The sequence below is a fragment of the Gymnodraco acuticeps genome, unplaced genomic scaffold (genome assembly GCF_902827175.1).
Source record: "Gymnodraco acuticeps unplaced genomic scaffold, fGymAcu1.1, whole genome shotgun sequence".
In the NCBI taxonomy this organism is placed as follows: Eukaryota; Metazoa; Chordata; class Actinopteri; order Perciformes; family Bathydraconidae; genus Gymnodraco; species Gymnodraco acuticeps.
The window spans coordinates 264,716-289,277 of record NW_022991720.1 but is presented as its reverse complement, the minus strand read 5'-3'; the positions used below and the strand labels follow the sequence as shown (position 1 = coordinate 289,277).

The 24,562-nt window shown below is 41.1% G+C and overlaps 2 protein-coding genes across 2 annotated transcripts in view; both read left to right on the top strand.

The window, feature by feature from the left end:
• Positions 1 to 17,111, top strand: part of LOC117534733 (zinc finger protein 708-like) — a 36,925-nt gene extending 19,814 nt beyond the window's left edge. Inside the window, exon 3 of the mRNA XM_034198979.1 lies at positions 12,814 to 17,111. Coding sequence (XP_034054870.1) covers positions 12,814 to 14,100 — 1,287 coding nt within the window. The 3' untranslated portion in view covers positions 14,101 to 17,111. The remainder of the gene's footprint in view (positions 1 to 12,813) is intronic.
• Positions 1 to 24,562, top strand: part of LOC117534740 (zinc finger protein 239-like) — a 311,675-nt gene that overhangs the window by 270,469 nt on the left and 16,644 nt on the right. The gene's annotated exons all lie outside the window — the stretch shown is intronic.

Below are 24,562 nucleotides of genomic sequence, written 5' to 3'. Positions count from 1 at the left end.
TAAGCTCAGATATTAATCAGCTTTAGCTTTTTTAATAAGGGCTGAACATTTATTTCTGAGGACACGAAAAAGAAACCAGTCATCACTAGTGTTAGACTTTCTAGCTAAGGACCATTGCTTATTTTGATCATGAATTAGATCAGATAATTCTCTAGTAAACCATGGAGTGTTCCTATTCTTAACTCTGAATTTTCTAAGGGGGGCATGTCTATTAATAATCGATAAAAAGTGATCAATAACAAATTGGACGGCAACATCGACAGATGGAATTAACGCTATGAAGTGCCATTTAACCTCCGCCAGATCGTGTAGGAAAGCCTGCTCAGAGAAGTGTTTGAAGCAGCGTCTGAGCACAATAAGGCCCTTGGCTTTGGGCAATTTAGTGCTCCTAACGCAAGCAATAGTGCAATAGTCACTGATATCATTACGAAAAACACCAACAGACACATACTTATGAGCTGCATTTGTTAGAATGACATCTATAAGGGTATCGTTATTGGGTTTGGCAGGGTTTATTCTAGTGGGACTATTAATAAGCTGAGTTAAGTTCAAAGAATCACAAACCTGCTTAAACTGTGAAGATTTATCACTCAACCAATCCCAATTTAAATCACCCAATAATATGATTTCAGAAGAAAACGTAGACAACAATTCAGAAAGGCTAGTAGTTGCATCCATGATGGCCGATGGAGACCAATAACAGTGAGAGGAGCATTTGCTATAGTTATTTGGACTGCTAGCAACTCAAATTGCCTTGGAATTTAAATTGAGTGAAGGACTGAGCACTGTAGTTTCTCAGCAGTGTATATTGCAACACCACCAGCTCTGCCCTTACGATCTGCTCTGAATACATTATATCCATCAATGTGAATAACAGTGTCAGTGACAGACGGTTTTAACCAGGTTACAGAAACTACAACAATACCAGGCTTAGCAACTAAAACCCAGGTCTTGAAAACATCTAATTTGGGCACTAGGCTTCTAGCATTAACATGCAGAAAACCCAATCCTTGCCTACAGTTAAACTCATTAGGAGTTGGCAAATGATGCAAGGAAGCAGAGAAACACTCAGGACCAGGGTTCATGTTGACGTTACCAGAGAGTAATAGCAGTAACAATATTAACAGTCTGGAAGATGATTTTTTCACATGGGCTCTGGATGCGTCGCTCCTCACGGGAGCACAAAAACAGCCCAAAAACTTAAGCTTTTAAGCGAATTAGTTTTTCGCCACCTACGTTCAGCTTTTCGACACACTTTTTTCTGTTCTCAAGGTCATGACCTGTAGAGGCTAAGCCAACGCTTTAAGCCTCTGAGGATCCGCTTGTTGGGTGTAATTAACACACACAAGTTTGCTGCCGAATAAAGGTCAGAAACAAAGTTTCCAGTTTGAAACAGTCCATTTATTTCCATTTTACTGGTTTCCATTTACTTGCTTCTTTCCATATTCACCACACGATATTACCGTTTACACAATACCTTTGCTTTGCTTGTAATCCCGTGTTTGTGTGTGTGTGTTCTCCGTGTGTGTGTGCTCCGTGTGTGTGTTCTCCGTGTGGTCAAAAACGGTATGGGCCTTCCGGTGGAACCTCTCACCAACACACATAGGTTCCTACCTTTATACCCACAGTTAATTGGCTCCTACATGGCCTTTTTCCATGGAGATATTTTCTTGCCAGTCACTTCCTTTATCTTTAAAATGTACTACTAGCTCATTTATTGAGATGTTAGCAAGGGCAAGTGTGAAAGAAAAAATGTTAGTAAAACATTTCCTTAATATTTTCAGTGAAATATCGCTTTGTGGTTACCTCTTTTTGAACATTTGTGTTAGAAATAGAGCTCTCAAAGAAAACACAGGAATGATCAAAGAGTGCAACATCAGTCACCTCAACCTCAGAGATATTCAGACCCTTTGAGATAATTAAGTCCAGAGTGTTCCCCTTATTGTGCGTGGGCTCTGTCACATGCTGAGTCTGTCCATAGTTATCAAGAACACAAAACAGTTCTTTAGTCCCTCTGTCCTGGGGGTTGTCAACATGGATGTTAAAATCATCAACAATAACTTGACACTCAAAGTCAATACACACTAGTGTTGCACGGTGTACCGATACTTGAAAGGTACCGCGATACCCTGCCGTTAAAAACGGTATGATTCCTCCGTTTCATTAGTATCGGTACTTTAAGAATGACGGGGAAAAGTACTCCGGTGAAAAAGCGCCGTTTTAATAAGAGCCGTGTGTGTTCAGCGCTCTGCTTCCACTCCCTGCACTGCAGCCGTGCCTGCAGTCCCACCCCTCTCAAGCACGTTCTAAGTCCCTCCCCTCTCTCTTGTGCACTCGGCCACGCGCTAGCTGCCAGAGCATGTGAGAAAACGAAAAGCATGGCTGCAAGTGGGAGTGCAACTGCCGCTGCGCCTCAGCTTGTTGACAAAAAAGACGCCAGAAGCTAAATTTGGAAGTATTTGAGCTATATCTCTGACAGTGAGGGCAAGCCTACGGACACCACGAGGCCTGTCTGTGAGAAATGTTTTAGATCCCTGCAAACCAAGGGACTGGAGCCAACACATCAAACTTGGCTAAGCACCTCGCCGACCGACATCCAGAGCTGTTTAAAGAATTTCAAGACAGATAGGTTAGCGAATGTGATAGATAATATAATTACATCATGCTCAGCCCATGCCCTCAAATCTAAGTCAAACAAGTGTAATTTATTTTGTGACAAACGAACGTTTTCGTAGTTTGACGAGGCAATTAATGGCATTGATAACTGTCTAATATGGCTATCTTTTTAGCTAACTTACCAATGTGGCTAACATCTGCAATATACATTTTGTCAATAATTATTTATATTACTGTACTATTACATGTTAATAAAATATAAAAACAATTATATTTTATAAAAAAAAAAAGTTGTTTGAGATGATGCTTAATTTTATTTAATACGAATTCTTGTCATTTATTTTGTTTATTGTTCTCATTGTTTAAAAGTTTGTGTTATGGTTCTGGTGTGAAATAAAGCACAATAATTACATTTAAGACTGTTTCCCTTTTTTTTAAGAAAAGTATCGAAAAAGAATCGGAATCGCAATTCTTGGTATCGGTATCGAAACCAAAATGTTGGTATCGTGACAACACTAATACACACTATAGACAGCAGTTCAGTAAAGTCATCAAAAAAAGCTAAAAATAAGCTAGTAAAGAGCACAGCTGAACTTACACAGCCCTGGGGGGCCCCTACATTGGTTGTGATGGCAAATTACAGGGTTTTGTTAACCTTCACAAGTTGCTCTCTACTGATGAGGAAGCAGCATACAAGTAAATCAGGTTTGGATTTACTTCCATTTTGGCAATTATTGACACCAAGATATCTGCTTGTATTGTGTTGAATGCTGCTGAGAAGTATTGGAAGAGGGCTCTTGCATAGGTGTGACGCTTATCTAAATGTTTAGTAATGATATGAACCAGAGTAGCAACAGCATCTTCCGTACCACCCCCTTGCTTATAGGCAAATTGGTATGGATCAAGTAGCCGATACCGATTTTTCCCGATCCGATCTTTATGCAATGCATTAAGAGGAAAAAAAGGTAACGGATAACGGCTGGTCATCCAACACGATGAATTCAGCTATCTGGGCTGTTATTTTTTTGGCCTTTTCACCGTTCTGGGGCAGTTTCTCCTTCCTTTTAAAAGTGTCGGTTATTTCTAATATTAACACATAACACATTAATAAACAATGAACCACGGTGCCGTGCTGGAGAAAAGTACAAGGTTGGAGAAGTCGTTATTTAATTTAATTTGGCTTGTATGATTAAAAGCAACACGATCACCTACCCGACGCAGTTGTTGTTGTTGTGAGCGCCGTTGGGGAGCAAATCAGCGATGTAAACGGTGACGTCATGACGCACCAGTGCCAGCACCAGTCGGGCTCTGGGCGGTGTGAACAAAGCTGGAGCAGAAAAGGGAAACCGGAGCTGAACCAGAAAAGTTCTAACACGGAGCTAGAATGGGAAAAGCGCTGGTGTGAAAGCCGCAACAGACATCACACCACGTAGTGTTAGGTAGCCAACACGGCAATATGTCTTACCTTTGTTGTTTTCTGATCAAAAGTTGTCTTCAATGGCATTACAACGATTAAAACGCTGCTGAAGGTCAATCCAATGTGTCTGTGTCACTTTGAAAGGATTTCTGATAATCCATCAGCAATAAACCTAGTTTTCAGATTTCAGAGCGTAACATTTTCAGAGGACCGATTATCGGTATCGTCCTTTTTTTTTAATCAAATTGCCGATAAAACTTTGGCTCTGATGCGGCCGTTTCTCTGGCTGCAGTCACCACTCTGTGTACACGAGCAATGTCCCGCCCACAGCGCTATCTATCTATATTATTGAAGATTTTCCGGGCGGGAGCGAGCCAGAGAGGCGGGACCTTCTCAGATTACAGGCAGGTGCGAAAGAACGCAGACACAGACTGAAGCAAGCAGCAGAGCTGAGCGGCAGAGCCATACATGTGTTAAGCCGAAGTTCAATAAACATCCCAATCCCCTATGCTGAAGTTGCAAAAACACCACGATCTTATGATCCAATTCTATCAGTTTCCCAGTTACACAGGGACGCGGGAAGTCAGTCAGAGTTGGGGGTGCGTGCAGCGTCTCGCAGCGGAGTAACTGTGGTGCGGAGAGGGGGGGGGGGGGGGGGGGCTGCGAGTGGAGCCTCGCAGATTTTCAGGTTGATATGTGAAGCTCATTAGCTAGCCAACATGTATCTAGCAAATGTTTAGCAAAATATTAGAAGTGAGGCTACTAGACTAACGTTAGGTCTACTGTAATAGCCTCACTTTTAATAGTTTGCAAAACATTAGCTAGCACTAGTGTTTTGCAGTTGCTAGCAGCTTATTGGGATGTTATGCTAGATAGACGGCATTGTTTTGATATAATAAATTAAGCATTATTGTTAGTTTAGCATATCAGCCTGCAGCCCCACTTCTTGTCTCTCTCTCTAACTCATTGCAGATGGCTGCACTAAAGAAAAGGGCACAGAGAGGAAACCAGTTGTAAGATGTTTAAAAGTTCATTAAACATAATATATGCTTAAATGCATTTCAAATAAGTTGTGTTGAGTTGTGTTGGAGTTTGTGTTATTCTACATTTTGACACCAAGATTTTCTGATTTTACTGCAAATGTATATCGGTTATCGGTCTCCTTGATTACTAATAATCGGTATCGTCCTCGAAAAAGCCATATCGGTTGATCCCTAGCTCGAACGGTTCAAAAGAGGTGTCAATCATCAAAGTCGACCAATGGGTTCCAGAGAAACGGCAAATACACCCATTTCCACCCAAATGACCCCAGAGGTGGGTTATTTTTTGCTAAACCTCTCTAAAAAGGTCAAATGTCACTTGTTTTGCATCAATCTTGATACAGGGTATTTATTATGTTATAGTTTGGATTCCTTTTTTGGACAGACACTATAATTTACCTTTTTTTTTTTTTACTATGTTCAATCTGAATTTACTTTAAAATAAAAAAAAATCTATATTGATTCTGACTTTTCTACATCCAACTCACAGACTTATCATTGCTTTGAGAACATGTACCCCTTTTTAGAAGGGAAGTTATAGTCATTTGTTCCGGGAATGTCATTTTCGAGCCTAAGACCTGAAAAACAGGCTTGGGGCATGACCTGTTAAACCCTGGGCCTGTTTTACAGCAACACATTTTTTTAGAATAAGAAAACACACTTCTGGGGTCATTTGGGTGGACCTATCTCTGGCCCCCCTTGGTCGATTTTGATGATTGACATCTCTTTTTAACCGCTAGAGCCAATAGAATCGAGGGGAAGTTCCACTCTGTAATTGAATACGACGCTGTAGGTTGAGAGAGGATGCTGGTGTAGACTGTTCGCCGCTTCTCCGGATGCACCTAGTAGTGTTTTTTTTGGTTTTTGTTTTGTTTGTCGTTCTTTTGCCGGCTCTAACTGTCGGCCTCTTACTCAGCCGTGTATCTCATATCTTCACGTTTTATGTGAACACGTCTTTACACCCAATTCCTCTGATTTCTTACCGGTATGCAGTAGCTGCTACACCAGCTCCTGTAGCTAGCTGTAGGAGTTAGTTGTAGCAGCTACTCCGGCTCCAGGCTAGGTGATCTCTGCTTTCCTGTCGTCTCCCGACGGATTGCTCTGTCCTGCCTTCCCTGCCTGCCCTGACTCTGGACTACCCGTTGCCGACTTTCGATCACTCATTGCCGACTCTACCCTGTGCCATCATCACCACTGAGTGCTCGACAAACCCACGGCTGCCCGCCGGTGCGGTTAGCCTCGCTGGCTAGCTCCGCTGCATCTCTTCGGCTGGGGCCTCGGCTACCCTCCACAGAACATATCTGGATTACCCGTCTCCCCCCCCCCCCCCCCCCCTAAGCTAATAAAATAAACATTAAAAGAAAAAATACATGGATAAAAGTTACAGTGCAGTCTAAGATATGAATAGTTCAATTAAAAGCAGCGACAAAAAGAAAAGTCTTCAGCCTGGATTTAAAAGTAGTCAGAGTTGCAGCGGACCTGCAGGTTTCTGGGAGTTTGTTCCAGATATTTGGAGCATAATAACTGAACGCTGCTTCTCCATGTTTAGTTCTGACTCTGGGGACAGAAAGCTGACCAGTCCCTGAAGACCTGAGAGATCTGGATGGTTCATAATTTAGCAGGAGGTCAGAAATGTATTGTGGGCCTAAACCATTCAGTGCTTTATAAACCAGCAGCAGTATTTTGAAATCTATTCTTTGACACACAGGAAGCCAGTGTAAAGACTTCAGAACAGGAGTGATGTGATCCACTTTCTTAGTGTTAGTGAGGACTTGAGCAGCGGCGTTCTGAATCAGCTGCAGCTTCCTAATAGATTTTTTAGTGAGACCTGTGAATACACCATTGCAGTAGTCGAGTCTACTGAAGATAAAAGCATGGACAAGTTTTTCCAAATCCTGCTGTGACATTAGTCTTTTAATCCTAGATATATTCTTTAGGTGATAGTAGGCTGATTTAGTAACTGTTTTAATGTGACTGTTGAAACTCAGGTCAGAGTCCATGACTACACCTAGATTTCTGGCTTTATCTGTTGTTTTGAACATTGCAGACTGAAGCTCAGCGCTAACTTTTATACGTTCTGCCTTGGCTCCAAAAACCATTACCTCAGTTGTATCTTTGTTTAATTGGAGAAAGTGCTGACACATCCAGTCATTGATTTGTTCAATGCACTTACTCAGTGTTTGAATTTGAGCATAGTCTCCTGGTGAAATTGTTACGTAAATTTGTGTGTCATCTGCATAGCTATCGTAACTTATTTTGTTGTTTTTCATTATCTGAGCCAGTGGTAGCATGTAGATGTTAAAGAGAAGAGGCCCCAAGATGGAGCCTTGAGGAACCCCACATGTCATATTTGTCAACTCGGATGTGTATTTACCTATAGAAACAAAGTTGTTTCTGTCCTTTAAATAGGATTCAAACCAATTTAGAACTGTTGCCGAAAGTCCCACCCAGTTTTCCAGTCGGTCTAGTAATATGCTGTGGTCAACAGTGTCAAACGCAGCACTGAGATGTAATAATACTAACACTGAAGTTCTGCCACTGTCTGTGTTTAAGTGGATGTCATTAAAGACCTTTAATGTTAAACAATTTCAAATCCAAATGATCAACGAATGTCAGCCGTTTCCAAGGAAGCGTGTTCTTACCTCACTCTAAGACCAAGCAGATACCTTCAGAGACCACGAGAGAGAGAGCAGGACGTGGGTCGAAATGTACTAAGTACAAACCGGTTTTATTAAGGTTTTAACAAAAATTGCGGATTTACAAGAATCCCTAATATAACAAGACACAAAGTCAAAATATAAAAGCAACAGGATCAGAAGTCAAATGTCCAAAAAAAGCAGTCTAAAAGTTCCCAGGCCCAGGGCCCAAGACCCGGAATCCAGCTTCCAAAAGCTTTCCCCCAAGCTCTCAAGCCTCCAAGCCTAAAAAGCCCCCCATTCTCTTCACACTCCTCCCTCTCTGCATCAGGTGGTTTCCCTTTTTCTATCTTTGAGGGAGAAGGAGGTCACATAGGTTCAACTTTTACTTAATGAACAATTAAAAATGTAAAGATAAAATAAAGACTTATAGTAATAATATGCAATTTTAACAAGAGGGAATATGAAACATTTTCATGAAAGGAGAACACATTGTCAATGTCATGTTTAGAATCAAGTTTTTTTCTTTAAACATTTAATTTCAAATATGCAAACTTTATACTTTAATTTATTAACAGAGACTGGAGGCTTCGTCCATTGTTATGAGAGCTGCTCATTGGCACATGAAGACAAAATGGCCTGACATTCTCGAGAGCAAAACTTCACAAATTACCCATCATGCCTTGCTGTCGAGAGTGTAGAGCATGCACATTTTAGTTTTCCCTTAAGCCTGACTCCAATCTCCCTCACTCGGCTCAGTAGAATGAATGGAGAGAGAAAATTACATTACATTGCATTTAGCTGACGCTTTTATCCAAAGCGACTTACAATAAGTACATTCGACCAGGAAGACACAACCTTGAAGAAAACAGAATCATATAAGTACATCAGGTTTCATAGAGCCAAACATTTCAAGTGCTACTCCACTGGCTTTAGGTAAGCCAGTCCTTTATTAGTATAAAAGTGCTTCGTTAGTAGTTCTAACGCTCGAAGTGGAGTCGAAAGAGATGAGTTTTCAGTTTGCGCCGGAAGATGTGCAAGCTATCTGCCGTCCTGATGTCAATGGGGAGCTCATTCCACCATCTTGGAGCCAGGACAGCAAACCCACGTGTTTTCGCCGATGGGAACTTGGGTCTCCCTCGCAGCGAGTGCGCAACGAGTCGTTTGGCTGATGCAGAGCGTAGTGCACGCGCTGGGGTGTACGGTTTAACCATGTCCTGGATGTAGGAAGGGCCAGATCCATTCGCAGCATGGTAAGCAAGTACCAGTGTCTTGAAGTGGATTCTAGCAGTTACCGGAAGCCAGTGAAGGGAGCGGAGGAGCGGAGTGGTGTGGGAGAATTTAGGAAGGTTGAAGACCAGACGAGCCGCTGCATTCTGGATGAGCTGCAGAGGTCGGATGGCACATGCAGGTAGACCAGCCAGGAGGGAGTTGCAGTAGTCTAGGCGTGAGATGACGAGAGCCTGGACCAGAACCTGCGTGGCTTTCTGGGTCAGCTGGGGACGTATCTTCCTGATGTTGTAAAGCGTGTATCTGCAGCAACGGGTTGTAGCAGCGATGTTTGCAGTGAAGGACAGGTTGTTATCTAGGGTCACACCCAGATTCCTTGCAGTCTGAGTCGGGGAAACAACTGAGGTGCCGATGTTGATTGTTAGGTCAAGAGTGGGACAATCTTTTCCCGGGAGGAAGAGCAGCTCAGTCTTGTCAAGGTTGAGCTTGAGGTGGTGAGCAGACATCCACTGAGAGATGTCAGCTAGACAAGCAGAGATGCGTGCAACGACCTGGGTCTCTGAGCGGGGAAAGGACAGAATTAATTGGGTGTCGTCAGCGTAGCAGTGGTAAGAAAAACCATGCGGGCTAATGACTGATCCGAGCGAGTTTGTGTACACGGAGAAGAGGAGGGGACCAAGAACAGAGCCCTGAGGGACCCCCGTAGTTAATTGACAAGGGTCGGACTCAGACCCTCTCCAAGTCACCCTGTAGGTACGGTCTTTGAGGTATGAGGTGAGGAGGGAAAGTGCAGAGCCTGAAACTCCAAGTTTTTGGAGAGTGCGAAGGAGGATCTGATGATTCACCGTGTCGAATGCGATAGACAGGTCCAATAGGATGATGACAGAGGAGAGGGATGCAGTTTTGGCAGTGTGCAGTTCCTCCGTGACAGCAATGAGAGCCGTTTCTGTGGAGTGACCTGCCTTGAAACCAGACTGGTGCGGATCCAGAAGGTTGTTCTGATTGAGATAACAGGAGAGTTGTTTAAAGACAGCGCGTTCAAGTGATTTAGACAGGAACGGGAGGAGAAAGACAGGCCTGTAGTTTATAACATCAGATGGGTTGAGAGTGGGTTTCTTTAGGAGAGGGTTTACTCTTGCCTCCTTGAGACTGTTTGGAAAGTGACCAGAAGTTAGAGAAGTGTTGATGAAATGGGTGAGAAACGGTAGAATATCAGGAGCGATAGTCTGAAGGAGGTTTGAAGGGATAGGGTCCAGAGGAAAGGTGGTAGGTCGGGCAGAGGTAATGAGGGTAAGAACCTCACTTGGAGAGAGAGGGGAAAAGGAGGTTAGTGTGTTGGTGGAAGGAGGGTCTGGAGACCCAGCGGTGAGTAAAGGTGAGTCAGAAAAAGAAGAGCGAATATCATCAACCTTTTTTTCAAAGTGGGTAACAAAGTCGCTTGACAGAAGTGAGGAGGGGGGAGGAGCTTTTAGAGGGTCCAAGAGGGTGGAGAAGATGGAAAATAGTTTTTTAGGATTGGAATAGGAAGATTGGATCTTATCTTGAAAGAAAGTGCTTTTCGCCTGAGAGATCGAAGCAGAGAAAGAGGAGAGGAGAGCTTGATAGGTTAGGAGGTCGTCACGGTGTTTGGATTTCCACCATTTCCGCTCTGCTGCCCTAAGGACGGTTCTATTAGCACGCAGTGCATCATTTAGCCAGGGAGCAGGAGGGGACTGACGAGCCTGCCGAGATGTGAGAGGACAGAGTGAGTCCAGAGTGAATGAGAGAGTAGAGAGGAGAGTTTCTGCAGCAGAGTTTGGAGGCAGGAGATGGAACGAATCAGAGGAAGGGAGGGCTGAGAGCACCGACGAGGCTAAGGTAGGGGGGGAGAGGGAGCGAAGGTTACGGCGGACAAGTGCAGGATGGGAAGAGATTAGTTTGTTATGTTTGGAAAGGGATAGAGAGAATGAAATGAAGAAGTGATCGGATGTGTGGAGCGGGTTTACAGAGAGGTTAGAAGTAGAGCAGTTCCTTGAGAATATGAGATCAAGGACATTGCCAGCTTTATGAATCGGTGGGGATGGAGACAGTGAGAAAGCAAAGGCGGTTAACAGAGATGTTAGTTCGTCTATCTTCCCCGTCTGGAGGTTGAAGTCTCCGAGAAGTACAGCGGGAGGGCCAGTTTCAGGGATGAGTGAGAGGAGATTATCTAATTCCTCCAAGAAGTCCCCCAAGGCGCCTGGTGGACGGTAGAGAACAACAATGGTTAACTGTATAGGATGGGTTACTGTGACGGCATGGAATTCAAAGGTGGAAGGAGTGAAGTTAGGTAGCTTGAAGAGGGAAAAGCTCCATTTGGGAGATAGCAGGAGACCAGTGCCACCTCCTCTGCCAGTGGGTCTGGGTGTATGGGAGAAGGAATATGCAGTGGAGAGAGCTGCTGGGGTGGATGTGTTGGATGGAGTAATCCAGGTCTCAGTGAGAGCAAGGAAATCCAGAGACTGCAGGGAGGCGTAGCCAGAGATGAAGTCAGCCTTAGGAACAGCTGACTGGCAGTTCCACAGGCCACCAGAAACTAGATGTTGGATCTCTGTGGAGCACGTGGGATAGACGAGAGCAGGCCGGTTATATCGATTAGGAGATACACGGGGCCAGTGATAATTGCGAGAAGACACATGAACAGGAATGGAGAAAATACACATGATTATAGCATGAGGGGCTAGAAAACTAAAGAAAAGATAAATAAGACACCAGCTCAATCAGAGTAGGATTTGCCTCCTCTTTGCCTCCCTCGTGACTCCCGCAGGACTCCAATGTCTTTGTCAGTCTTACTCCCGCAGGACTCCAATGTCTTTGTCAGTCTTCGGCTGTCTGACGCTGAAGCTGACGCTCTAGGAAAGAGCTACCCAAAAATGGACGCCTGATTGCTCAGTTCACACAGCTGTAGGGCCACGGCCCTCTAATTAGTTAACTATCTACAGCTGATGGGCGACAGTAGACTGGCCGTGCCTATATTAATGCAGGCTTGAGTGCTGAGACCTGTAAAGCAGGTTTCGCCTGAGCAGATCTGAGATTTAAAATCTCTCAAACGCGATTTAGCCGTTAAAGCTACAATAACAATTTATACAGAGTCGAATAAATGAAACGGAGAAGTCTAATTAAACAAGAATATAACTTACAGTGGTTGCTGCGTCAATAGGTAATGTCGTTACCGGGTCCAGATGCACACTGAGTTCATCAGATTTTAAATGCGGTATTTAAATGCTTTTTAAGGTACAAAATGACTGAGTCACGCGGTTGTACTTCACGCTATCAGTAGACTGGCCGTGCCTATATTAATGCAGGCTTGAGTGCTGAGACCTGTAAAGCAGGTTTCGCCTGAGCAGATCTGAGATTTAAAATCTCTCAAACGCGATTTAGCCGTTAAAGCTACAATAACAATTTATACAGAGTCGAATAAATGAAACAGAGAAGTCTAATTAAACAAGAATATAACTTACAGTGGTTGCTGCGTCAATAGGTAATGTCGTTACCGGGTCCAGATGCACACAAATAAATCTGGATTCAGCTTTTAGTGCATTTTACAACTTTTATAACCTAATGATTCAAATAAGGGGAGTTATACAAGTTGTATTACTGGGTAGTTTATTTAGTTAAAATATTTACATACATCGCATTCCCAATGTAGAACATTGCTGTATTTACTTTGGTTAGAACGTTGCTGTATTACTGCATCAAATATAATACAAATATATTAAACACAAACAGTTATATTAGTAAAATAAGTATTTTGTTAACAGAAAGTTTGTATTAAGGAAGTTTTTATTGTGTTAACTGTATAGGTATTTATGCTTTTTAGATTTACTTTCTCTCTTTCTCTCTACGTCTGTTCTAGAAACCGAAAGGAAGGGAGAAACTTCACAGCTGTCAGCAATGTGACAAATCCTTTACAATATCTGGAGATTTAAAGCGCCACCTTCTTATTCACACTGGAGAAAAACCGTACAGCTGTGAAGAGTGTGGGACAACTTTCACTACATCAGGTGAACTCAAAACACATCAACTTATTCACACAGGTGAAAAACTGTACAGCTGTGAAGAGTGTGGGACAACTTTCACTACAGCAGGTAATCTCAAAACACATCAACGTATTCACACAGGAGAAAAACCATACAGCTGTGAAGAGTGTGGGACAACATTCAATCAATCAGGTGATCTAAAAACACATCAACGTATTCACACAGGAGAGAAACCGTACAGTTGTGAAGAGTGTGGGAAAACGTTCACTACATCAAGTTATCTCACAACTCATCGATTTATTCACACGGGAGAGAAACCGTACAGCTGTGAAGAGTGTGGAAAAATGTTCACTACATCAGGTAATCTAAAAAAACATCACGTTATTCACACAGGAGAAAAACCGTACAGCTGTGAAGAGTGTGGGAAAACGTTTAGTACATCTGGTTATCTCACAACACATCGACGTATTCACCGGGGTGAGAAACCGTACTGGTGTGAAGAGTGTGGGAAAACATTCACTTCATCAAGTGGTCTCAAAACACATCAACGTATTCACACAGGAGAGAAACCATACAGCTGTGAAGAGTGTGGGAAAACGTTCACTCAGTCAGGTAAACTAAAATCACATCAACGTATTCACACCGGAGAGAAACCGTACAGCTGTGAAGAATGTGGTAAAACATTCACTACATCAGGTTATCTCACAACTCATAGATGTATCCACACGGGAGAGAAACCATACAGCTGTGAAGAGTGTGAGAAAATGTTCACTACATCAGGTAATCTCAAACAACATCAACGTATTCACACGGGAGAGAAACCGTACAGCTGTGCAGAGTGTGGGAAAACGTTCAATACATCAGGTTATCTCACAACGCATCAACGTATTCACCGGGGTGAGAAACCGTACTGGTGTGAAGAGTGTCGGAAAACATTCACTACATCAAGTGGTCTCAAAACACATCAACGAATTCACACAGGAGAGAAACCGTACAGCTGTGAAGAGTGTGGGAAGACTTTCACTCAATCAAGTAAACTAAAATCACATCAACGTATTCACACAGGAGAAAAACCGTACTGCTGTGAAGAGTGTGGGAAAACATTCACGGAATTAGGTAATCTCCAAAAACATCATAGGGTTCACGATGGAGAGAAACCATAGTGGTATTAAGAGTGTGGGAAAACGTTTTCTCAAAGTATTCACCTTTAACTCCATGAGCGAATCCACACTGCATCGTTTTGAAAAACTAAGAGAGGCAAGCTAGCGGTTTCCTCCTCCTGAGTCTTTCTGAATTGAAGTCTGACTATCAGACTTCAATTCACAGTCAGTCTCGCTGTATGTCCCTGAACAAGCCCTGAGGTCCTCCTCAGCTTTTTAAATATCCCTACATTTCCCTTAATAAAATGGGTGAGGTCGCTTTCATCCACCACACTGCAAAACTGTGGAACACCAGGACATATGAGAGAGGCTCAGTGGACATTTTAAAACGCCAGCTAAAGACATATCTCTTTAGATTAGCTTTTTATTAGCAACGCCCCACTTTAATTGGTCTTTTAGTCTTTATTATTTACCTACTGTTTTATTTACGATATAGAAAGGGTTTTATCTTATATTAGTCATTTAAAGGTGGGTTAGGTAAGTTTGAGAAACCGGCTCGAGATACACTTTTTGTAATAATCCATGGAAAGCTCTTAAAGAGCAACTTGCAGGTTAGAGACACCAGTGAATAAATGTGTAGGAAAATGATGAATACACTAGATTTTCAAAAAAATATACAGAAATATACACTACAGTGACATCTGGCGTCGTTTTAGTAAGACATTTTCACTTCCGCATCAAAAAAGCCTCCGCACGTGACGTAACATGGGGGAGAGCGGCCGGTCTAACGTATGAATAAACATGGATCACAATGCTAGATTTGACAACGAAGAGGTTGAAAATATATATTCGAATGCATATGATTATAATTATGAGCCTGCTATGCGTCCAAGAGACCAGGAGCAGCCAAGAATTAGAAAAAATAATGGCCATCGGAGAGAAATGGAGCTTTGGTGTGTGGAGAACCAGTGGAGAACAGAGCAGCTGTCTTGGTGAGTGACCGGCGTTAGCTACAGTTAATGTTAGCTAACGTCAGTCACATCACAACATTGTAAAGTTAGCTATCATATATCAGGCTATAACTAAAGTAGTATTGATAATATAGTAACGTTACTGGCAGGACTGTTGATACTGATCCATAACAGAAACTAACGCGCAAGTATCAGCCGTATCTTGCGTTACCTAATGCAACTCCGTCTTACGGTGCTGTGTACCGGAGGGGAGACGCGAGATTCGGCTGATACTTGACGATTTGGCGGAGAAAGGTTGTGGAGCCTCCGTTGATATGCCGTTGTAAATGGCTTGATGAAAAGCAGGTGTGTAGTCGGGGAGGGTGCACAGCTGATTGCAGCAGGTGAGTGGAGGTTGAGCCGGGAGCCAGGAGTGACAGCCACCACGCCCACACAAACAACACAGACAGGGGGAAACAAACAAACACAAAGGAGACGGCTGGAGCAGTACAGCCACCACAGCGTTACCTAATGCAACTCCACACTACGTCTTACGGTGCCGTGTACCGGAGGGGAGAGAGAGAGAGCAGTGAAGGGGGGGAGAGAGATGTAATACGGTTTCCTGATAAAGCATGTGCTGCAGGGAGGTGGATGCACATCGCACCCAGGAACGAACGCTAGCTCCGTTCCTTTTCCCGTGAGGGAAACTGTGGACTCGATGTCCTGACAGGCTCGAGTTTGTGCAACCTACACAAACACAAGCTCACCATGATTAGAAATGGTGAAATGCAATGTAAAATTACCGAAAGAATACCAGCTCACTAAATCAAAACCGCTCAAAGCAACTACAAACTACTTCCGCGGATTGGGCAGAGAACGAGTCCGAGAAAGTTGCTCCCCCATGTGACGTAATATGACGCGTTTGACGTTAAAAAAAAGCAGTTTTTAGTAGCAGAGCTCAAAACTGCTCCTTTTCCTCTGAATTCCTGCCCTTATGTCTTGTAAAACATATCAAATACTGCATTAACATTTTTAATTGTAATTTTCAGGCAAGGTTAAGCATAAATGTAGTAAAAAAAAACAACCTGCAAGTTGCTCTTTAACATCCCGATAGCAATGAATTTCTGAAGTGCTTTGACAAAAAATACATTAAAAAAATCATCTGTGGAAGCCGTAGTAATGTAAAAAGCACGACCAATCATTTTAGCCGGCCTGGCTAAAATAACTGGATGGCCTACCTGCCTGTCAGCCTTCCATCTGTGCACAAACTTATCTCGTGCCCTCATTGGTCATGTGTGCGTTCGTATGTGTTAGAGGAGGGGCTCTGTAAGGAAGTGGCAGATTTTTTCCGGCTGTATTTTCAAATTCTACATTCTAAATGTGTCTCTCATGTTAGTTATTTAACAGTTTCAATAACAACATTTATTTTTACGTTGTTTTCTTTACATTTTAATCGTTTAACCTTTATTAGAATTATGACGATTTTATTACTATTCATTGTTTTGCTTTTATTTCTGTTGTACCTATATGTTCACTTTATTTGATAGGGTTTTATATTGTTGCATCTATTCACTTTTCTTGTACCTTATCTTTCCGAGATACATCATAATTGTTTTTTACTGTATTTCATTTGTTTTTATCATACCTTTTACCTCCTTGTGTATCTTAACCTGTTAATGTTATATTTTGCTGCATGTATCTGTAAAGATCTTAACATCTGAGGGGACTTTCTTGTTTAATGTTAACTTGTGATGTGTCGCCATTTTGTAAAGCACTTTGAGCTGCATGTGATCTATGCAAAGTGTTATATGAATAAAGCTTTATTATTACAACAGTTTTTTATGTTCTAACCAGCGTTCACACTATGCCAACACAAGGCCACAGAGATGCTGTTTCTCCTATTTAATTCATGTTTGTAATGGTTCCTGATCTATAAAGAAATGTTTTATGCTGTGTTTCAACCATGGTTTTCTAATAGCCTTGTTGTTCCTTTTAAAAAAATATTATATCTCAACCGTTAGCCTTGTTAAGCTGCATTGAAGGAATTTAGTTTCACTGTTCATTTATCTGCCGACAAGTTTCTCCAATAATCTGTTTGGTTAATAAAATGTTGTGTTCTATTGGGATGTTTTTGATAGGTCATGTTGAGTTAGCAGTCTGTTCTGGGTTGCAGTCGAATTGTCAACAATCAGTTCCCATCGTCTTTTCCTATCTACTATTCCTTGACCTCTGTGTGAAACGTCACAGGGTTAAATGCCTTTACTTATGTTTACCAATTAGCCACATAAAAAGCTACGAACAAAGAATGGGAGGCAACAAAAACACGGTTTAACGTATAAAAGCACGGATAAATCACCCTCCAAGGATAAACGAACTCTTTGAATGAATGACATCAAAAATGACATTCCCAGAACAAATGACTATAACTTCACTTCTAAAAGGGGTAAATGAATATTATTTTTTCTCAAAGCAATGATAAACCTGTGAGTTGGACGTAGAAAGTCAGAATCAATATAGATTTTTATAATTTTTAAGTACATTCAGACCGAACATAGTACAAAAATGTAAATTATAGTGTCTGTCCAAAAAATGAAATTACTTATAGTGAAATCCACCCTTGAATGATGGGATAGTGGATTAAAAGCTTTAGGAATCCAAACTATAACATATAAGTACCCTGTATCAAGGTTGATGCAAAACAAGTGACATTTTACCTTTTTAGAGAGATTTAGAAAAAAACAAACACTTCTGGGGTCATTTGGGCGCCTTTTCCATATCTCTGGCCCCCCTCGTTCGATTTTGATGATTGACATCTCTTTTTAACAGTTAGAGCCAATAGAATCTAGGGGAAGTTCCTAAAATCCATCTAAACATTACCCATTGGTGAATGAGTGATACGTAGCCAGAATACCCCGGAACAGGAAGCTGTCATACACTCTGGTAGCCATCATTAGCAGCTAATATCAAAATCTCAGTTTTTGACATAAAAATTGGATGATGGATTATCAGTAATCATTTCAAAGTGACAGACACATTGGATTAACCTATGGATTAACCTTCAGCAGCGTTTTTATCGTTTTAATGCCATTGAACACGACTTTTGATCAGAACAACAGCTAAGGTAAGACGATGTTCCGTGAATGCTTCGTAATGCTACGTGTTGTGATGTCCGTATTTGCTTTCCCTGTTGTGAGTTCTGATCACTCAGTGATGATACTAATACCTATAGAATCTCAGCTTTAATCTGATATCTTGTATGTGCAGTTATGATGAGTAATAAGTAGGGATGTAACGATACAAAAAACTCACGGTACGACAATATTGCGATAACAAGTCCACGGTACGGTATTTATCGCGATATTGAATAATAAAGAAAACAAAAATTCAATTTAATTTTTTTAAATAACAATTTTTTTTACTCGAAAAATGTTTCTTTATTACATAATAAATCAGATTTGTACAGCATTTTAGTAGGATAGCAGTATTTTAAAGTGTCAAAAACAAAGTGACAGTAACAGACTGGAACAAGAAAACCAGTGTTTTTGTACCTATAGTACTACCAAACAAAGTAGGCATTTTCTTTGTGCTACTGCATCTCACAAATAAACAAGGACATTTAATAATCAGACCCTGCAATAAAATAAATCAAGTTTCACTTTAGTTTTTCAAGTAACTCAACTCAAACTAACTAGTCACTCATTCAGCATCATCAGACAGGTTTTTAGGAATATGAGAATGTCCACATTTCCAGGTATTTATAAGCTGGGATGTTTGGGCATTTACAATATCCCCTGCTCTGGAAAGAACTCTCTCGCTTGGTACTGAGGTTGCTGGGACAGCAGTGGTCGCGTTAACCGAATATTTTATTTATCAATGACGGAAAAATCTGAAAGCAGTCTGTCATTTAGACATATTAGAACAAACTCGGAACATCGCCAACGTTTCCCCGCAGCGAGGCTCTGGTGTTATGCCGTGGTATGCATGCCCTCCAAAAGGAAATTATATAGTTTCCAACCCGTACTTTGCCGTACAGATCAACACATGTCTGGGAGGTTTTGCTTTACGCTGTGTGCGCTCCCGCACACTTTTTTCTTTAAAAAAAGAAAGAAATGCATGCGCCTATACGATAAAAGGCTCTCGGGCTTAACAGGTTAAACACATTACATTCGGTATAAAATCTGCATCAACGTCTGTTAGTGTTATGCCCCTAATATGGGGAAAATATCAGACAAGAAACGGAGACGTTGTTACTTGCTTCAAGTCCAATGTATTATGCCAAACAACAACATGGTACACATAGGCCTGTCACAATAATTAATTTAGTTGGACAGTACATTTTCCCGGATATTATTGAGATAAACCATAATATTGTCGGCTCCGTTGTAAGACCATTTTAGACCACTGACATAATGATAATATACAATAATAATTCAAGTAAATCCTTTGAAACAGAATTTTGTATTGAACATTCAACATTGCAAATGAAATGTGAAATAATATTCAAATATATAAATTATATATAATAAATAAAACAAATACATTTAATTATAACAAATTAATTAAAATCACACACAACCAAAACAATCAATTAAATAGACTTAGGCTGGAAAACAGAGCTCTCTCTCTATATATATAAATAAATAAATATGAGCACACATTGTCTCACAAGCAAAAAAAACCTCCTTAAAACAACAGTCAAGTGTACAGTCCACTGTCCATACAAAGACCCAGATGCCTCAAAAGGCCATATCCAAATCTGTATTTCAAAGATTTTGAAATGTTCAATTAATGTATCATTTAGTTACAAATATGTGATATATCTGAACAACAAAGTGGTCAAAAATCCCTGTGTGCCTGCGCACACATTCAGGTAGGCTCGCCCTGATTGGCTGGCTACGTTTATACAACTTCAGTGTGTGAACGCTGATTTGAAATCAATGTCATTAGAGCTGTTCGACTCCTGCCTGTAACAAACTCAAACTCTGGACCTGCGATGATTAGAAAGTCACATAACTCCACCAAAGTGTCTCTGGGGAGCCCACACAGTTTTCTGATTATTTCTAGCTGTACTTTTTCCATCCCTGACTCCATTTCTGCATTCGAGCATGGGTTAAACGGTATGATGTGGTCCCTTTTAACCATATGTGGGGTTGGTATCAGCTTTCCTGGTGTGTAGTGTTGAGATCTTCATATGAAGTGAATACTTAAAACGAAAGTTAATTGAGATCATGGTATGAAGTGAATACTTAAAAAACGAAAGTTAATTATAAATCATACATGATCAATCATATTCTTGTATAAACCCATAATGAGAATGCTTCTTGACGGTTTTTGAATATGTATCTATGCTTACAATTTTTTCTGTTGCTATTTGAGAACTTTGCGTTTTGAAAAGAGGGTGTTGTGAGTTTTCATAGTATGTTTAATACTTAAAAACGAAAGTTAGTTATAATCAAATATAATCAATTATATTCTTGTATAACTCACAATGAAAATGCTTCATATTTTAGGTTTTCTATAGTTACAGTATAAACAAAACCAAGTGGGTTGTTTAGGTTGAGTTTTCTTCCTCTCCTCTGGCAGCAGTCCAGAGAGAGAGGGGGGGGGGGGGCTTCACACTAAGGGGAGAAACATTAGAGGCCAAAGAGAGTTCATGTCCTTTTTACCTCATATGAAAGGGTGTCTTATCCCATAACAGCTGTGGAACATGTCGGGACATGTTTAGCCTTGTACATTAGTGCGCAGGCGCAGTTTTCAACTGAATTGGGTGAAGAGGAGGAGTTTGTTTTTTTGGGTTTAGGATCCAGTTTTTTTAGCATAAAGAGACTGGTTTTTTGAGAGAGCGCGAGAGAGGGGGGGTGACCCCTGGTAGACTCTCTCCGGGTAGGCTGTGTGCTTCAGAGCTGGGTTAATAGCTCTCGGTAAGGTCCTTCTAGACGGGGTAAATATCTCTCGAATTTATTGGTTGTTGGCTGAGTGGAATGATTTGATGAGAGATGTGTGTGAACCTTTATAAATACCGCGACCTGTGGGGAAAATCTGGTCCCCCGAATTTTGCGGATAGGAATGGGTTTTTGAAAGGTTAATCCGCCGTCTGTGTCGGAAAAAGTGTTTGAAAATTATAAATACCGCGACCTGTAAGGACCTTCCTTCGAATTTTGCGGATAGGAATGGGTTTTTGAGTGTTAATCCGCCGTCTGTCGGAAAAAGTGTATGAAAACTGAAGTGAATAAATGGGTGAATGAAAAGTTGAATGCGCTTTTTATTGTCACCGGTCTTTTTACGAGGAAATACCTCTAAATTCTATCGGGAGAATTTTAAATGTCACAACTGAAATGGGCAGTTGAAATTAAAACATTTTGGTAATAAATGTAAGACTGTGAATTAAAGTTTCATTTGAACATGATCACAGCACGGTGTTTTTGTTAGTATGATTATAATGTTGTGAGAGAGAAGGTAAAAACCCTGTATTAGTTTGGACCTATTTTTCTTCAAATAAACTGAATCCCACCTGTTGGATTGGGATCCTTTAAAAGACACCTGTGCCCTCCTCTCCTGCGTCAAAGGTAAGATTGCACCCTGCCACACACACTTAGGTAGGAGCACACTCCATTTACTGATATCAAAATCCTTCGGGATCGCTTAAACAGATTAAAAAAGAGTTGTCTGAATTGAAACAGCAGTTAATTGAACCTTGGTTCTTCGGGAAGTTAGTAGAGGTGAGATCTTGCTGACGTTGGTGGATCTGAGCCACGCAGCAAACTTACATAGACTCAATAATCTTCGGAAAGGTCAATTAGGAGGTCAGAATAATTTGCCGGAATAAATTATCAGGACCTCTCAATACTCTAAACATGGCGCCCAACGTGGGGCTCTGTGAAAAGTAATACTTTTACAGAGTCAAAATACAAGAACCAAAACGACCTAGTGAAAAAAGTCGATGAATACAAATCAGCGAAATACAGGCTGAAAGTCTTGTTAAAATACCTACCCCAAATCCTAGAATATATATAATTAAACCTGAAAGTGTAGTAATTTAAGTTAATACTATTGCACCGGACTGAGGGTTATATTATATCGGATATAGCTGTCTGATTAAAGAAGCTAAAGAAGGTTCATTTTCCCCTAGTCAAATTGAGAAGCCTGTGGTCCCACAGGTTTAGGTGGCTAAAGTGAAGTCAGCCGTAGGAGCACTGCTCAGTACTTGTCCAATTACTTTGAAACTTATAGGTAGGACTTGACCAAGAGCTGCGGTTTGAACTTTTGCGTTAAAACATAACGTGGGGAAGAGTTAATGGGAGATTTAATAAAGATAAACATAGGTCTAAAAGGTACCTATGCTGTTTAAAAAATTCGAAGCTCGGTAAATAAAACTCTTAGCTGAGGTACCCGCATGTACTAACTGAATCCAGAAAGAGAACTTAGAACCAAGTGACGGTATAGTCGGACTGTACACCCGTCGAGAGTAAAGCCTAGGAACTTGCATGTGTATAAAAGAGTGAACTTGAACCCTTTAAATACATTTTTGTGTTGTTTTTTAAAACAAACAAACAAAAATAAATGGCGGACGAGGTTAGAACGCAGTTTTTAATGACTCGGAGCCAACCACACAGGGGGGATACACAGAAGCAAAATCCGGAGCTTCTGCCCGCCCTGGTCAGCTTAGCCCAGACCCACGGGCGTACCGCGACCAAAATACTTTCCTGTCAGACTACCGTTTGACAGAGAGCAACAAGCAGGTGGTATAATGTTTGAGACCCTATCTCCACCATACAGGGATAAAAGCTCAAAAAATGCCATTTAGGAGTATCCCATCTACTACTCCTAGAAAGAAAAAAAAAAAAACCCACATTGTTAGACATGATATTCAGGAAAAAGGAATGTTGGAAAATAATAATGTCAAATATTGAAAATCTTAAACTGGATCAACAAACCATGTTAATAAACCCTGCTAATAGGAAGCTAAAACATGCAGGAGAAATAGCAGTAGCTCTGGCAAAGAGAATAGGTCCTAGCATGCAAGCACAGTGTGATAATATGATAAAGACTATTAAACTGTCAGAAGGCAATGTGGTGATCAGATGACCCACAAATACCGGTTGTTTTGAATGTACTTTTAAGAAAAAACCTATGTGGGAACTATCAGCAGATATCAAGTCCCAAAAATATCTTCAAAACTAATATGAGAAAGTTTTTGCGAAGCTAAAGCTCAAATACTTTACCAAAATCAACTAAACTATTTACTTTTGACCCCTGTTTGGGAATGGGATTTTCCGTTACACAACGGAAAACTCAATTCAAGCCTTAAAGAACGCTTTAAAGACAAGTCAGGGAGAGTTAAATGTGGTGCTATTTTTCTCATGAAGGAGAATGCACTTTTGGAAAAAAGGTTTCCTCTTTTCTCTGCTCCCGAGGTGCTGCAGAAACACGCAGCACACAGGGTCAAAGACAGGCGTGACCTCTGGAGGGGAAGACAATTTGAGCAGACCACGAAAGACCATTAAAAGTTTTATGGCCTCAGCACAGAGGAAGATCTGGAGATTTTTAGGAACTCTACCAGGCTACCCACCCCCACCCCAGCACAAGGGAAATAGTGTTCCTCTCACCAATGAATAAATCAACTCTTAACCAAGTCGGATCTAAAATAGACATAGCTCCAGTTGTTAAGAAAAGAGGGAGATTCAAATAATTATCTTAACACCAGAACAATAATATCAAATATCAAAAACCAAAATAGTATGTTGAGACCCATTCTCAGAAACTAACAATGTGGAGATAAGGAACCAGGGTGATAGAAAATCTGTGTTATTCATGTCTATGACTTGATCAGGAACAGAGGAAAAATTATCACCTGAAGAGAAGCATCTTGCACTTGCATTAAAAATGTATCCAGCCCTGACGGAAATGTCTCAAGGTACCAAGATGTGCATATACACTCTTTATTTTCCAATATCTGAAGCTACTAAACAAACTGTTTAGGGAGCAAAAACAATGATGAGTAGATGAAGAAAATAGAAGATGATAATGTCTGATCCAGATGTGGGGTGCAGAGGACCTCAGGAAGTAAGCCACAAAGGGAAACATTGAAACCCTTACAGAAAACCGCTACTCCACAGATAACACTGTTGACAGAGGGGAGTTTGCGAAAAGGTGACCAAGCAGCCACTTGGGCCTTTATAATGAAAACTAAATCAGGTGAAGTACTTTGCAAGCAAAAGGGTGCAATACCAGGTACAGCCTGCTGAGGAAAAGGCCATTTGTTGAGGGACTTCCTTTTGCTAAAAAAGGAAAAATAGCACACATCCGTATTATTACTGATAGTGATTATTATTAAAAAGCGGGTAAAGAAGAGCTTAATAAGTGGGAACAAAGGCAGTTCAAAAATGTGAAAGGTGAAACGCTGACACATGCCCATCTATTGAGGGTCTTATTGCAGAGTTAAAGGCAGGCATGTAGAATGGAATCATGTCCGTAGCCATATAGATAAGATATAATTTAACTATCAGGGTAATAGAGAAGTTTGACCTTGCTTAAAGCACGGGACGAGTTAACCACCTGACTGCCATATTCCCTAG